This window comes from Bombina bombina, chromosome 3 (genome assembly GCF_027579735.1).
Source record: "Bombina bombina isolate aBomBom1 chromosome 3, aBomBom1.pri, whole genome shotgun sequence".
NCBI lineage: Eukaryota > Metazoa > Chordata > Amphibia > Anura > Bombinatoridae > Bombina > Bombina bombina.
This window is the reverse complement of record NC_069501.1, coordinates 634,923,096-634,935,317: the sequence shown is the minus strand read 5'-3', so window position 1 is coordinate 634,935,317 and position 12,222 is coordinate 634,923,096. Positions and strand designations below refer to the sequence as shown.

The window sequence follows — 12,222 nt, the reverse complement described above, 5'->3', positions numbered from 1 at the left end:
AATTAAAATATTCATTTTATTCAAAGTTTGTTGCACAAATAATTATTACATAAATTTATTTTAAATCATGCAATTTATTTTCACTTTCCAATAATATAAAACTTTCAGATATTTGTAAACGTTACTTAAAATGATACGAAGTACTGTACTGCCCACCCGGCAGCCAAATTAACAGACACAAAAACACTGATTTTCAATGAATATAATCTGTCTGAGGTTTAGTTAATAACCTAATATTATGTATCAAAACCTATTCAAATATATTTTAAAGAATGCAGGTATTTGTTTTAATGAGGACATTCTTACTTCCTATACACCAAATTAACGACTTACTGAAGGAGCACTGAGAAAAAATTCCCAAGCATTAATCCATATAATACAGAACACTATTTTCATGCTAAATATAAAATAAAATATTTTACTTATGCTTGACAGAGGGTCTAGACTTCCACATTTGGCCTCCTTGTTCCTGGATTTATCATCAGCATTCAGTGTTTTCTTAGATCCAGGCTATATTTAAACAAAAAAAAAAGAGAAAATGTATATAATTATTTTTAAAATGCACAGTACAGTTATCAGTTGTTAAAGGGACATGAAAACCATTTATTTATATCATGATTCAGATACAGCATACCATTTTAAACAACTTTCCAATTTACTTCTAAATACCAAGTTTCCTTCATTCTCTTGGTATCCTTTATTGAGAATACAGCAATGCACTACTGGGAGCTAGCTGAACACACCTGTAAGCCAATGACAAGAGGCATATATGTGCAGCCACCTTTAAGTAGATAGCTCCCAGCTTGTGAGCCTACTTAGGTATTCTCTTCAACAAAGGATATTAAGTGAATGAAGTAAATTGATAGACATTGAAAAGTTGTTAAAAATGTTTGCTCTGAATAAAAAAAAAAAAAAAGGTTTCACTTCCTTTTAACAATATATTTATATATATATATATATATATATATATATATATATATACACATACACACATACATATACATACATATACACACATATATATATAAATATATACACACATTATACATAAGAAAAAAGTATAAATGAATGTCCGACAGCGCTAATTTGAAAATATGACCTGAAGCTCCCTTACAAATGGGTCCCTAGTTACCCAATAAAACATCTAACAGAAAAAATTGTATGGTATGTAAGGAGCGCCTAATCAAAAGGCCAGGTCAACAGGACTATACCAGAAGTAAAATGGGGGATGGTTCGTTGTAAAAGAGTGGCATAAAATAGCATATAAAATGTCAATTTAATCACAAAATATACAAATACATAAAATTACAAATATATACAAAAACATGGATCCATGGTACAATTTATAATAACAAATGACAATAGTAATAAGTAAAAAACAAGTAAAAAACAAGTAAAAACAAGTAAAAACAATCATAAACAATGTTGACCACTCCGGAGTCTAAGTATGTCTATGTGGGTGGTGCTATAGTAAGCTCATCCTAAAAACGTTCTGTGAAAAATGTGGTGGTAATAATGACGGGGTAATAATAATAATAAAAATAATAAAACTAAAATGTTCTTAAAATCCTTATAAATAGTGAAATCAAATCCAATAGTAAATAAAATCCAATAGTGATAATTCCAATGATCCAACTGATCCGATTGTGTAGGTTATTCCAATTGTGAAAAAGCAAGTGTGGTAAGCAAAAAAATATAAGTGTGTGAACAAAAAAGAGTCAAATAAAAAGATCTAAAATGTGAAAAATGGTGTTAAAAAATAGTGTTGAAAACAATTCATCAAGTGCGGTTAAAATTTCAAGCCAAAAATATAAATAAAAATGCGGTGTTAGTTGGATTCTTGGTAGTGCTCAGATATGAACAAAAAAGAGCATAAATTCCAAACCTGTAAAAAAAGAAATGGTACAACATAGAGCAGTAACGTTTGTAAATAACTGTAGTTGATTAGAATATAACTCACCATATAGGTCAACGCGTTTCGGCCCACCAATAGGGCCTTTTTCAAGACTGGAATATGGTAAGTAAGAGTGTACATTTTATACCTGTTTGATTAGCCAAATGGCGCCAAATGTGTCTGAATCGCGCCAATTTGGTGACCCTGTGACCCGGATGTGGAACCTTAGCCTTCCAGCTACGTTGTATAGGGACCCTATATTCGTTGGTTAGATGTATAATTATTATAATATCCCTTTGTATATAGTGGTCTTTCCTATTAATTAAAATTAAAGTTAAAACCAGAGTTGTAATGTATCCGCTAGACCGGATGTGGTCTAGCGTGGGTGAAAACCGGAAGTGAGGCTTTTTCGCCAAACCGGAAGTCTTAATAGATACATATATACATACCTATACACACACATATATATATAACATAATTTATGTAAGAACTTACCTGATAAATTCATTTCTTTCATATTAGCAAGAGTCCATGAGCTAGTGACGTATGGGATATACATTCCTACCAGGAGGGGCAAAGTTTCCCAAACCTCAAAATGCCTATAAATACACCCCTCACCACACCCACAATTCAGTTTAACGAATAGCCAAGAAGTGGGGTGATAAAAAAGTGCGAAAGCATATAAAATAAGGAATTGGAATAATTGTGCTTTATACAAAAATCATAACCACCCCAAAAAAAGGGCGGGCCTCATGGACTCTTGCTAATATGAAAGAAATGAATTTATCAGGTAAGTTCTTACATAAATTATGTTTCCTTTCATGTAATTAGCAAGAGTCCATGAGCTAGTGACGTATGGGATAATGATTACCCAAGATGTGGATCTTTCCACGCAAGAGTCACTAGAGAGGGAGGGATAAAATAAAGACAGCCAATTCCTGCTGAAAATAATCCACACCCAAAATAAAGTTTAATGAAAAACATAAGCAGAAGATTCAAACTGAAACTGCTGCCTGAAGTACTTTTCTACCAAAAACTGCTTCAGAAGAAGAAAATACATCAAAATGGTAGAATTTAGTAAAAGTATGCAAAGAGGACCAAGTTGCTGCTTTGCAAATCTGATCAATTGAAGCTTCATTCCTAAACGCCCAGGAAGTAGAAACTGACCTAGTAGAATGAGCTGTAATCCTTTGAGGCGGAGATTTACCCGACTCAACATAGGCAAGATGAATTAAAGATTTCAACCAAGATGCCAAAGAAATGGCAGAAGCTTTCTGGCCTTTTCTAGAACCAGAAAAGATAACAAATAAACTAGAAGTCTTTCGGAAAGACTTAGTAGCTTCAACATAATATTTCAAAGCTCTAACAACATCCAAAGAATGCAATGATTTCTCCTTAGAATTCTTAGGATTAGGACATAATGAAGGAACCACAATTTCCCTACTAATGTTGTTAGAATTCACAACTTTAGGTAAAAATTCAAAAGAAGTTCGCAACACTGCCTTATCCTGATGAAAAATCAGAAAAGGAGACTCACAAGAAAGAGCAGATAATTCAGAAACTCTTCTGGCAGAAGAGATTGCCAAAAGGAACAAAACTTTCCAAGAAAGTAATTTAATGTCCAATGAATGCATAGGTTCAAACGGAGGAGCTTGAAGTGCCCCCAGAACCAAATTCAAACTCCAAGGAGGAGAAATTGACTTAATGACAGGTTTTATACGAACCAAAGCTTGTACAAAACAATGAATATCAGGAAGATTAGCAATCTTTCTGTGAAAAAGAACAGAAAGAGCAGAGATTTGTCCTTTCAAAGAACTTGCGGATAAACCTTTATCTAAACCATCCTGAAGAAACTGTAAAATTCTCGGAATTCTAAAAGAATGCCAAGAAAAATGATGAGAAAGACACCAAGAAATATAAGTCTTCCAGACTCTATAATATATCTCTCTGGATACAGATTTACGAGCCTGTAACATAGTATTAATCACAGAGTCAGAGAAACCTCTTTGACCAAGAATCAAGCATTCAATCTCCATACCTTTAAATTTAAGGATTTGAGATCCTGATGGAAAAAAGGACCTTGCGACAGAAGGTCTGGTCGTAGCGGAAGAGTCCACGGATGGCAAGAGGCCATCCGGACAAGATCCGCATACCAAAACCTGTGAGGCCATGCCGGAGCTACCAGCAGAACAAACGAGCATTCCTTCAGAATCTTGGAGATTACTCTTGGAAGAAGAACTAGAGGCGGAAAGATATAAGCAGGATGATACTTCCAAGGAAGTGATAATGCATCCACTGCTTCCGCCTGAGGATCCCGGGATCTGGACAGATACCTGGGAAGTTTCTTGTTTAGATGAGACGCCATCAGATCTATTTCTGGAAGCTCCCACATTTGAACAATCTGAAGAAATACCTCTGGGTGAAGAGACCATTCGCCCGGATGCAACGTTTGGCGACTGAGATAATCCGCTTCCCAATTGTCTATACCTGGGATATGAACCGCAGAGATTAGACAGGAGCTGGATTCCGCCCAAACCAGAATTCAAGATACTTCTTTCATAGCCAGAGGACTGTGAGTCCCTCCTTGATGATTGATGTATGCCACAGTAGTGACATTGTCTGTCTGAAAACAAATGAACGATTCTCTCTTCAGAAGAGGCCAAGACTGAAGAGCTCTGAAAATTGCACGGAGTTCCAAAATATTGATCGGTAATCTCACCTCCTGAGATTCCCAAACTCCTTGTGCCGTCAGAGATCCCCACACAGCTCCCCAACCTGTGAGACTTGCATCTGTTGAAATTACAGTCCAGGTCGGAAGCACAAAAGAAGCCCCCTGAATTAAACGATGGTGATCTGTCCACCACGTTAGAGAGTGTCGTACAATCGGTTTTAAAGATATTAATTGAGATATCTTTGTGTAATCCTTGCACCATTGATCCAGCATACAGAGCTGAAGAGGTCGCATGTGAAAACGAGCAAAGGGGATCGCGTCCGATGCAGCAGTCATAAGACCTAGAATTTCCATGCATAAGGCTACCGAAGGGAATGATTGTGACTGAAGGTTTCGACAAGCTGAAATCAATTTTAGACGTCTCTTGTCTGTTAAAGACAGAGTCATGGACACTGAATCTATCTGGAAACCCAGAAAGGTTACCCTTGTCTGAGGAATCAATGAACTTTTTGGTGAATTGATCCTCCAACCATGATCTTGAAGAAACAACACAAGTCGATTCGTATGAGATTCTGCTAAATGTAAAGACTGAGCAAGTACCAAGATATCGTCCAAATAAGGAAATACCACAATACCCTGTTCTCTGATTACAGACAGAAGGGCACCGAGAACCTTTGTAAAAATTCTTGGAGCTGTAGCTAGGCCAAACGGCAGAGCCACAAACTGGTAATGCTTGTCCAGAAAAGAGAATCTCAGGAACTGATAATGATCTGGATGAATCGGAATATGCAGATATGCATCCTGTAAATCTATTGTGGACATAAAATGCCCTTGCTGAACAAAAGGCAAGATAGTCCTTACAGTTACCATTTTGAACGTTGGTATCCTTACATAACGATTCAATATTTTTAGATCCAGAACTGGTCTGAAGGAATTCTCCTTCTTTGGTACAATGAAGAGATTTGAATAAAACCCCATCCCCTGTTCCAGAACTGGAACTGGCATAATTACTCCAGCCAACTCTAGATCTGAAACACAATTCAGAAATGCTTGAGCTTTCACTGGATTTACTGGGACACGGGAAAGAAAAAATCTCTTTGCAGGAGGTCTCATCTTGAAACCAATTCTGTACCCTTCTGAAACAATGTTCTGAATCCAAAGATTGTGAACAGAATTGATCCAAATTTCTTTGAAAAAACGTAACCTGCCCCCTACCAGCTGAGCTGGAATGAGGGCCGCTCCTTCATGTGGACTTAGAAGCAGGCTTTGCCTTTCTAGAAGGCTTGGATTTATTCCAGACTGGAGATGGTTTCCAAACTGAAACTGCTCCTGAGGATGAAGGATCAGGCTTTTGTTCTTTGTTGAAACGAAAGGAACGAAAACGATTATTAGCCCTGTTTTTACCCTTAGATTTTTTATCCTGTGGTAAAAAAGTTCCTTTCCCACCAGTAACAGTTGAGATAATGGAATCCAACTGAGAACCAAATAATTTGTTACCCTGGAAAGAAATGGAAAGTAGAGTTGATTTAGAAGCCATATCAGCATTCCAAGTTTTAAGCCATAAAGCTCTTCTAGCTAAAATAGCTAGAGACATAAACCTGACATCAACTCTGATAATATCAAAAATGGCATCACAGATAAAATTATTAGCATGCTGAAGAAGAAGAATAATATTATGAGAATCATGATCTGTTACTTGTTGTGCTAAAGTCTCCAACCAAAAAGTTGAAGCTGCAGCAACATCAGCCAAAGATATAGCAGGTCTAAGAAGATTACCTGAACACAGATAAGCTTTTCTTAGAAAGGATTCAATTTTCCTATCTAAAGGATCTTTAAACGAAGTACCATCTGACGTAGGAATAGTAGTACGTTTAGCAAGGGTAGAAATAGCCCCATCGACTTTAGGGATTTTGTCCCAAAATTCTAATCTGTCAGACGGTACAGGATATAATTGCTTAAAACGTTTAGAAGGAGTAAATGAATTACCCAATGTATACCATTCTCTGGAAATTACTCCAGAAATAGCATTAGGAACAGGAAAAACTTCTGGAATAACCACAGGAGATTTAAATACCTTATCTAAACATTTAGAATTAGTATCAAGAGGACCAGAATCCTCTATTTCTAAAGCAATTAGTACTTCTTTAAGTAAAGAACGAATAAATTCCATTTTAAATAAATATGAAGATTTATCAGCATCAATCTCTGAGACAGAATCCTCTGAACCAGAAGAGTCATCAGAATCAGAATGATGATGTTCATTTAAAAATTCATCTGTAGAGAGAGAAGTTTTAAAATATTTTTTATGTTTACTAGAAGGAGAAATAACAGACATAGCCTTCTTGATGGATTCAGAAACAAAATCTCTTATGTTATCAGGAACATTCTGCACCTTAGATGTTGAGGGAACTGCAACAGGCAATGGTACATTACTAAAGGAAATATTATCTGCTTTAACAAGTTTGTCATGACAATTAATACAAACAACAGCCGGAGGAATAGCTACCAAAAGTTTACAGCAGATACACTTAGCTTTGGTAGTTCCAGCACTAGACAGCGATTTTCCTGAAGTATCTTCTGACTCAGATGCAACGTGAGACATCTTGCAATATGTAAGAGAAAAAACAACATATAAAGCAAATTTGATTAAATTCCTTAAATGACAGTTTCAGGAATGGGAAAAAATGCCAATAAACAAGCTTCTAGTAACCAGAAGCAAAGAAAAAATGAGACTGAAATAATGTGGAGACAAAAATGACGCCACATCCGGAACGCCGACATTTTTGGCGCAAAAGGACGTCAAAAAATGACGCAACTTCCGGCGACACGTATGACGCCGGAAACAGAAAAGATTTTTTGCGCCAAAAAAGTCTGCGCCAAGAATGATGCAATAAAAACAGAATTTATGTTTACCTGATAAATTTCTTTCTCCAACGGTGTGTCCGGTCCACGGCGTCATCCTTACTTGTGGGATATTCTCTTCCCCAACAGGAAATGGCAAAGAGCCCAGCAAAGCTGGTCACATGATCCCTCCTAGGCTCCGCCTACCCCAGTCATTCGACCGACGTTAAGGAGGAATATTTGCATAGGAGAAACCATATGGTACCGTGGTGACTGTAGTTAAAGAAAATAAAATATCAGACCTGATTAAAAAAAAACCAGGGCGGGCCGTGGACCGGACACACCGTTGGAGAAAGAAATTTATCAGGTAAACATAAATTCTGTTTTCTCCAACATAGGTGTGTCCGGTCCACGGCGTCATCCTTACTTGTGGGAACCAATACCAAAGCTTTAGGACACGGATGAAGGGAGGGAGCAAATCAGGTCACCTAAATGGAAGGCACCACGGCTTGCAAAACCTTTCTCCCAAAAATAGCCTCAGAAGAAGCAAAAGTATCAAACTTGTAAAATTTGGTAAAAGTGTGCAGTGAAGACCAAGTCGCTGCCCTACATATCTGATCAACAGAAGCCTCGTTCTTGAAGGCCCATGTGGAAGCCACAGCCCTAGTGGAATGAGCTGTGATTCTTTCGGGAGGCTGCCGTCCGGCAGTCTCGTAAGCCAATCTGATGATGCTTTTAATCCAAAAAGAGAGAGAGGTAGAAGTTGCTTTTTGACCTCTCCTTTTACCTGAATAAACAACAAACAAGGAAGATGTTTGTCTAAAATCCTTTGTAGCATCTAAATAGAATTTTAGAGCGCGAACAACATCCAAATTGTGCAACAAACGTTCCTTCTTTGAAACTGGTTTTGGACACAGAGAAGGTACGATAATCTCCTGGTTAATGTTTTTGTTAGAAACAACTTTTGGAAGAAAACCAGGTTTAGTACGTAAAACCACCTTATCTGCATGGAACACCAGATAAGGAGGAGAACACTGCAGAGCAGATAATTCTGAGACTCTTCTAGCAGAAGAAATCGCAACTAAAAACAAAACTTTCCAAGATAATAACTTAATATCAACGGAATGTAAGGGTTCAAACGGAACCCCCTGAAGAACTGAAAGAACTAAATTGAGACTCCAAGGAGGAGTCAAAGGTTTGTAAACAGGCTTGATTCTAACCAGAGCCTGAACAAAGGCTTGAACATCTGGCACAGCTGCCAGCTTTTTGTGAAGTAATACCGACAAGGCAGAAATCTGTCCCTTCAGGGAACTTGCAGATAATCCTTTTTCCAATCCTTCTTGAAGGAAGGATAGAATCCTAGGAATCTTAACCTTGTCCCAAGGGAATCCTTTAGATTCACACCAACAGATATATTTTTTCCAAATCTTGTGGTAAATCTTTCTAGTCACAGGCTTTCTGGCCTGAACAAGAGTATCGATCACAGAATCTGAGAATCCTCGCTTCGATAAAATCAAGCGTTCAATCTCCAAGCAGTCAGCTGGAGTGAAACCAGATTCGGATGTTCGAACAGACCCTGAACAAGAAGGTCTCGTCTCAAAGGTAGCTTCCAAGGTGGAGCCGATGACATATTCACCAGATCTGCATACCAAGTCCTGCGTGGCCACGCAGGAGCTATCAAGATCACCGACGCCCTCTCCTGCTTGATCCTGGCTATCAGCCTGGGGATGAGAGGAAATGGCGGGAACACATAAGCTAGTTTGAAGGTCCAAGGTGCTACTAGTGCATCCACTAGAGCCGCCTTGGGGTCCCTGGATCTGGCCCCGTAGCAAGGAACTTTGAAGTTCTGACGAGAGGCCATCAGATCCATGTCTGGAATGCCCCACAGGTGAGTGACTTGGGCAAAGATTTCCGGATGGAGTTCCCACTCCCCCGGATGCAATGTCTGACGACTCAGAAAATCCGCTTCCCAATTTTCCACTCCTGGGATGTGGATAGCAGACAGGTGGCAGGAGTGAGACTCCGCCCAAAGAATAATTTTGGTTACTTCTTCCATCGCTAGGGAACTCCTTGTTCCCCCCTGATGGTTGATGTACGCAACAGTCGTCATGTTGTCTGATTGAAACCGTATGAACCTGGTCCTCGCAAGTTGGGGCCAGGCCTGGAGAGCATTGAATATCGCTCTCAGTTCCAGAATATTTATCGGTAGAAGAGATTCTTCCCGAGACCAAAGACCCTGAGCTTTCAGGGATCCCCAGACCGCGCCCCAGCCTATCAGACTGGCGTCGGTCGTGACAATGACCCACTCTGGTCTGTGGAACATCATCCCTTGAGACAGATTGTCCAGGGACAGCCACCAACGGAGTGAGTCTCTGGTCCTCTGATTTACTTGTATCTTCGGAGACAAGTCTGTATAGTCCCCATTCCACTGACTGAGCATGCACAGTTGTAATGGTCTTAGATGAATGCGTGCAAAAGGAACTATGTCCATCGCCGCCACCATCAACCCGATCACTTCCATGCACTGAGCTATGGAAGGAAGAGGAACGGAATGAAGTATCCGACAAGAGTCCAGAAGCTTTGTTTTTCTGGCCTCTGTTAGAAAGATCCTCATTTCTAAGGAGTCTATAATTGTTCCCAAGAAGGGAACCCTTGTTGACGGGGATAGAGAACTCTTTTCCACGTTCACTTTCCAGCCGTGAGATCTGAGAAAGGCCAGGACAATGTCCGTGTGAGCCTTTGCTTGAGGAAGGGACGACGCTTGAATCAGAATGTCGTCCAGGTAAGGTACTACTGCAATGCCCCTTGGTCTTAGCACCGCTAGAAGGGACCCTAGTACCTTTGTGAAAATCCTTGGAGCAGTGGCTAATCCGAAAGGAAGCGCCACGAACTGGTAATGTTTGTCCAGGAATGCAAACCTTAGGAACCGATGATGTTCCTTGTGGATAGGAATATGTAGATACGCATCCTTTAAATCCACCGTGGTCATGAATTGACCTTCCTGGATGGAAGGAAGGATAGTTCGAATGGTTTCCATCTTGAACGATGGGACCTTGAGAAATTTGTTTAAGATCTTGAGATCTAGGATTGGTCTGAACGTTCCCTCTTTTTTGGGAACTATGAACAGATTGGAGTAGAACCCCATCCCTTGTTCTCTTAATGGAACAGGATGAATCACTCCCATTTTTAACAGGTCTTCTACACAATGTAAGAACGCCTGTCTTTTTATGTGGTCTGAAGACAACTGCGACCTGTGGAACCTCCCCCTTGGGGGAAGTCCCTTGAATTCCAGAAGATAACCCTGGGAGACTATTTCTAGCGCCCAAGGATCCAGAACATCTCTTGCCCAAGCCTGAGCGAAGAGAGAGAGTCTGCCCCCCACCAGATCCGGTCCCGGATCGGGGGCCAATATTTCATGCTGTCTTGGTAGCAGTGGCAGGTTTCTTGGCCTGCTTTCCCTTGTTCCAGCCTTGCATTGGTCTCCAAGCTGGCTTGGCCTGAGCAGTATTACCCTCTTGCTTAGAGGACGTAGCACCTTGGGCTGGTCCGTTTTTACGAAAGGGACGAAAATTAGGTCTATTTTTTGCCTTGAAAGGCCGATCCTGAGGAAGGGCGTGGCCTTTACCCCCAGTGATATCAGAGATAATCTCTTTCAAGTCAGGACCAAACAACGTTTTCCCCTTGAAAGGAATGTTTAGTAGCTTGTTCTTGGAAGACGCATCAGCCGACCAAGATTTCAACCAAAGCGCTCTGCGCGCCACAATAGCAAACCCAGAGTTCTTAGCCGCTAACTTAGCCAATTGCAAAGAGGCGTCTAGAGTGAAAGAATTAGCCAATTTGGGAGCATTGATTCTGTCCATAATCTCCTCATAAGGAGGAGAGTCACTATCGAGCACCTTAAGCAGTTCATCAAACCAGAAATATGCGGCAGTAGTGACAGGGACAATGCATGAAATGGGTTGTAGAAGGTAACCCTGCTGAACAAACATCTTTTTAAGTAAACCTTCTAATTTTTTATCCATAGGATCTTTGAAAGCACAACTATCCTCTATGGGAATAGTGGTGCGTTTGTTTAAAGTAGAAACCGCTCCCTCGACCTTGGGGACTGACTGCCATAAGTCCTTTCTGGGGTCGACCATAGGAAACAATTTTTTAAATATGGGGGGAGGGACGAAAGGAATACCGGGCCTTTCCCATTCTTTATTAACAATGTCCGCCACCCGCTTGGGTATAGGAAAAGCTTCTGGGAGCCCCGGCACCTCTAGGAACTTGTCCATTTTACATAGTTTCTCTGGGATGACTAAATTTTCACAATCATCCAGAGTGGATAATACCTCCTTAAGCAAAATGCGGAGATGTTCCAATTTAAATTTAAATGTAATCACATCAGATTCAGCCTGCTGAGAAATGTTCCCTAAATCAGTAATTTCTCCCTCAGACAAAACCTCCCTGGCCCCCTCAGATTGGGTTAGGGGCCCTTCAGAGATATTAATATCAGCGTCGTCATGCTCTTCAGTAACTAAAACAGAGCAGCCACGCTTACGCTGACAAGGGTTCATTTTGGCTAAAATGTTTTTGACAGAATTATCCATTACAGCCGTTAATTGTTGCATAGTAAGGAGTATTGGCGCGCTAGATGTACTAGGGGCCTCCTGAGTGGGCAAGACTCGTGTAGACGAAGGAGGGAATGATGCAGTACCATGCTTACTCCCCTCACTTGAGGAATCATCTTGGGCATCATTGTCATTATCACATAAATCACATTTATTTAAATGAATAGGAATTCTGGCTTCCCCACATTCAGAACACAGTCTAT

At 40.0% G+C, this 12,222-nt stretch overlaps 1 protein-coding gene across 1 annotated transcript in view; it reads right to left on the bottom strand.

Annotated features, from left to right (window-relative positions):
* MED13 (mediator complex subunit 13) overlaps positions 1-12,222 on the bottom strand; it is a 1,182,528-nt gene that overhangs the window by 834,840 nt on the left and 335,466 nt on the right. The window contains exon 13 of the mRNA XM_053707341.1: positions 423-510. Within this exon, the coding sequence (XP_053563316.1) occupies positions 423-510 (88 nt within the window). The remainder of the gene's footprint in view (positions 1-422; positions 511-12,222) is intronic.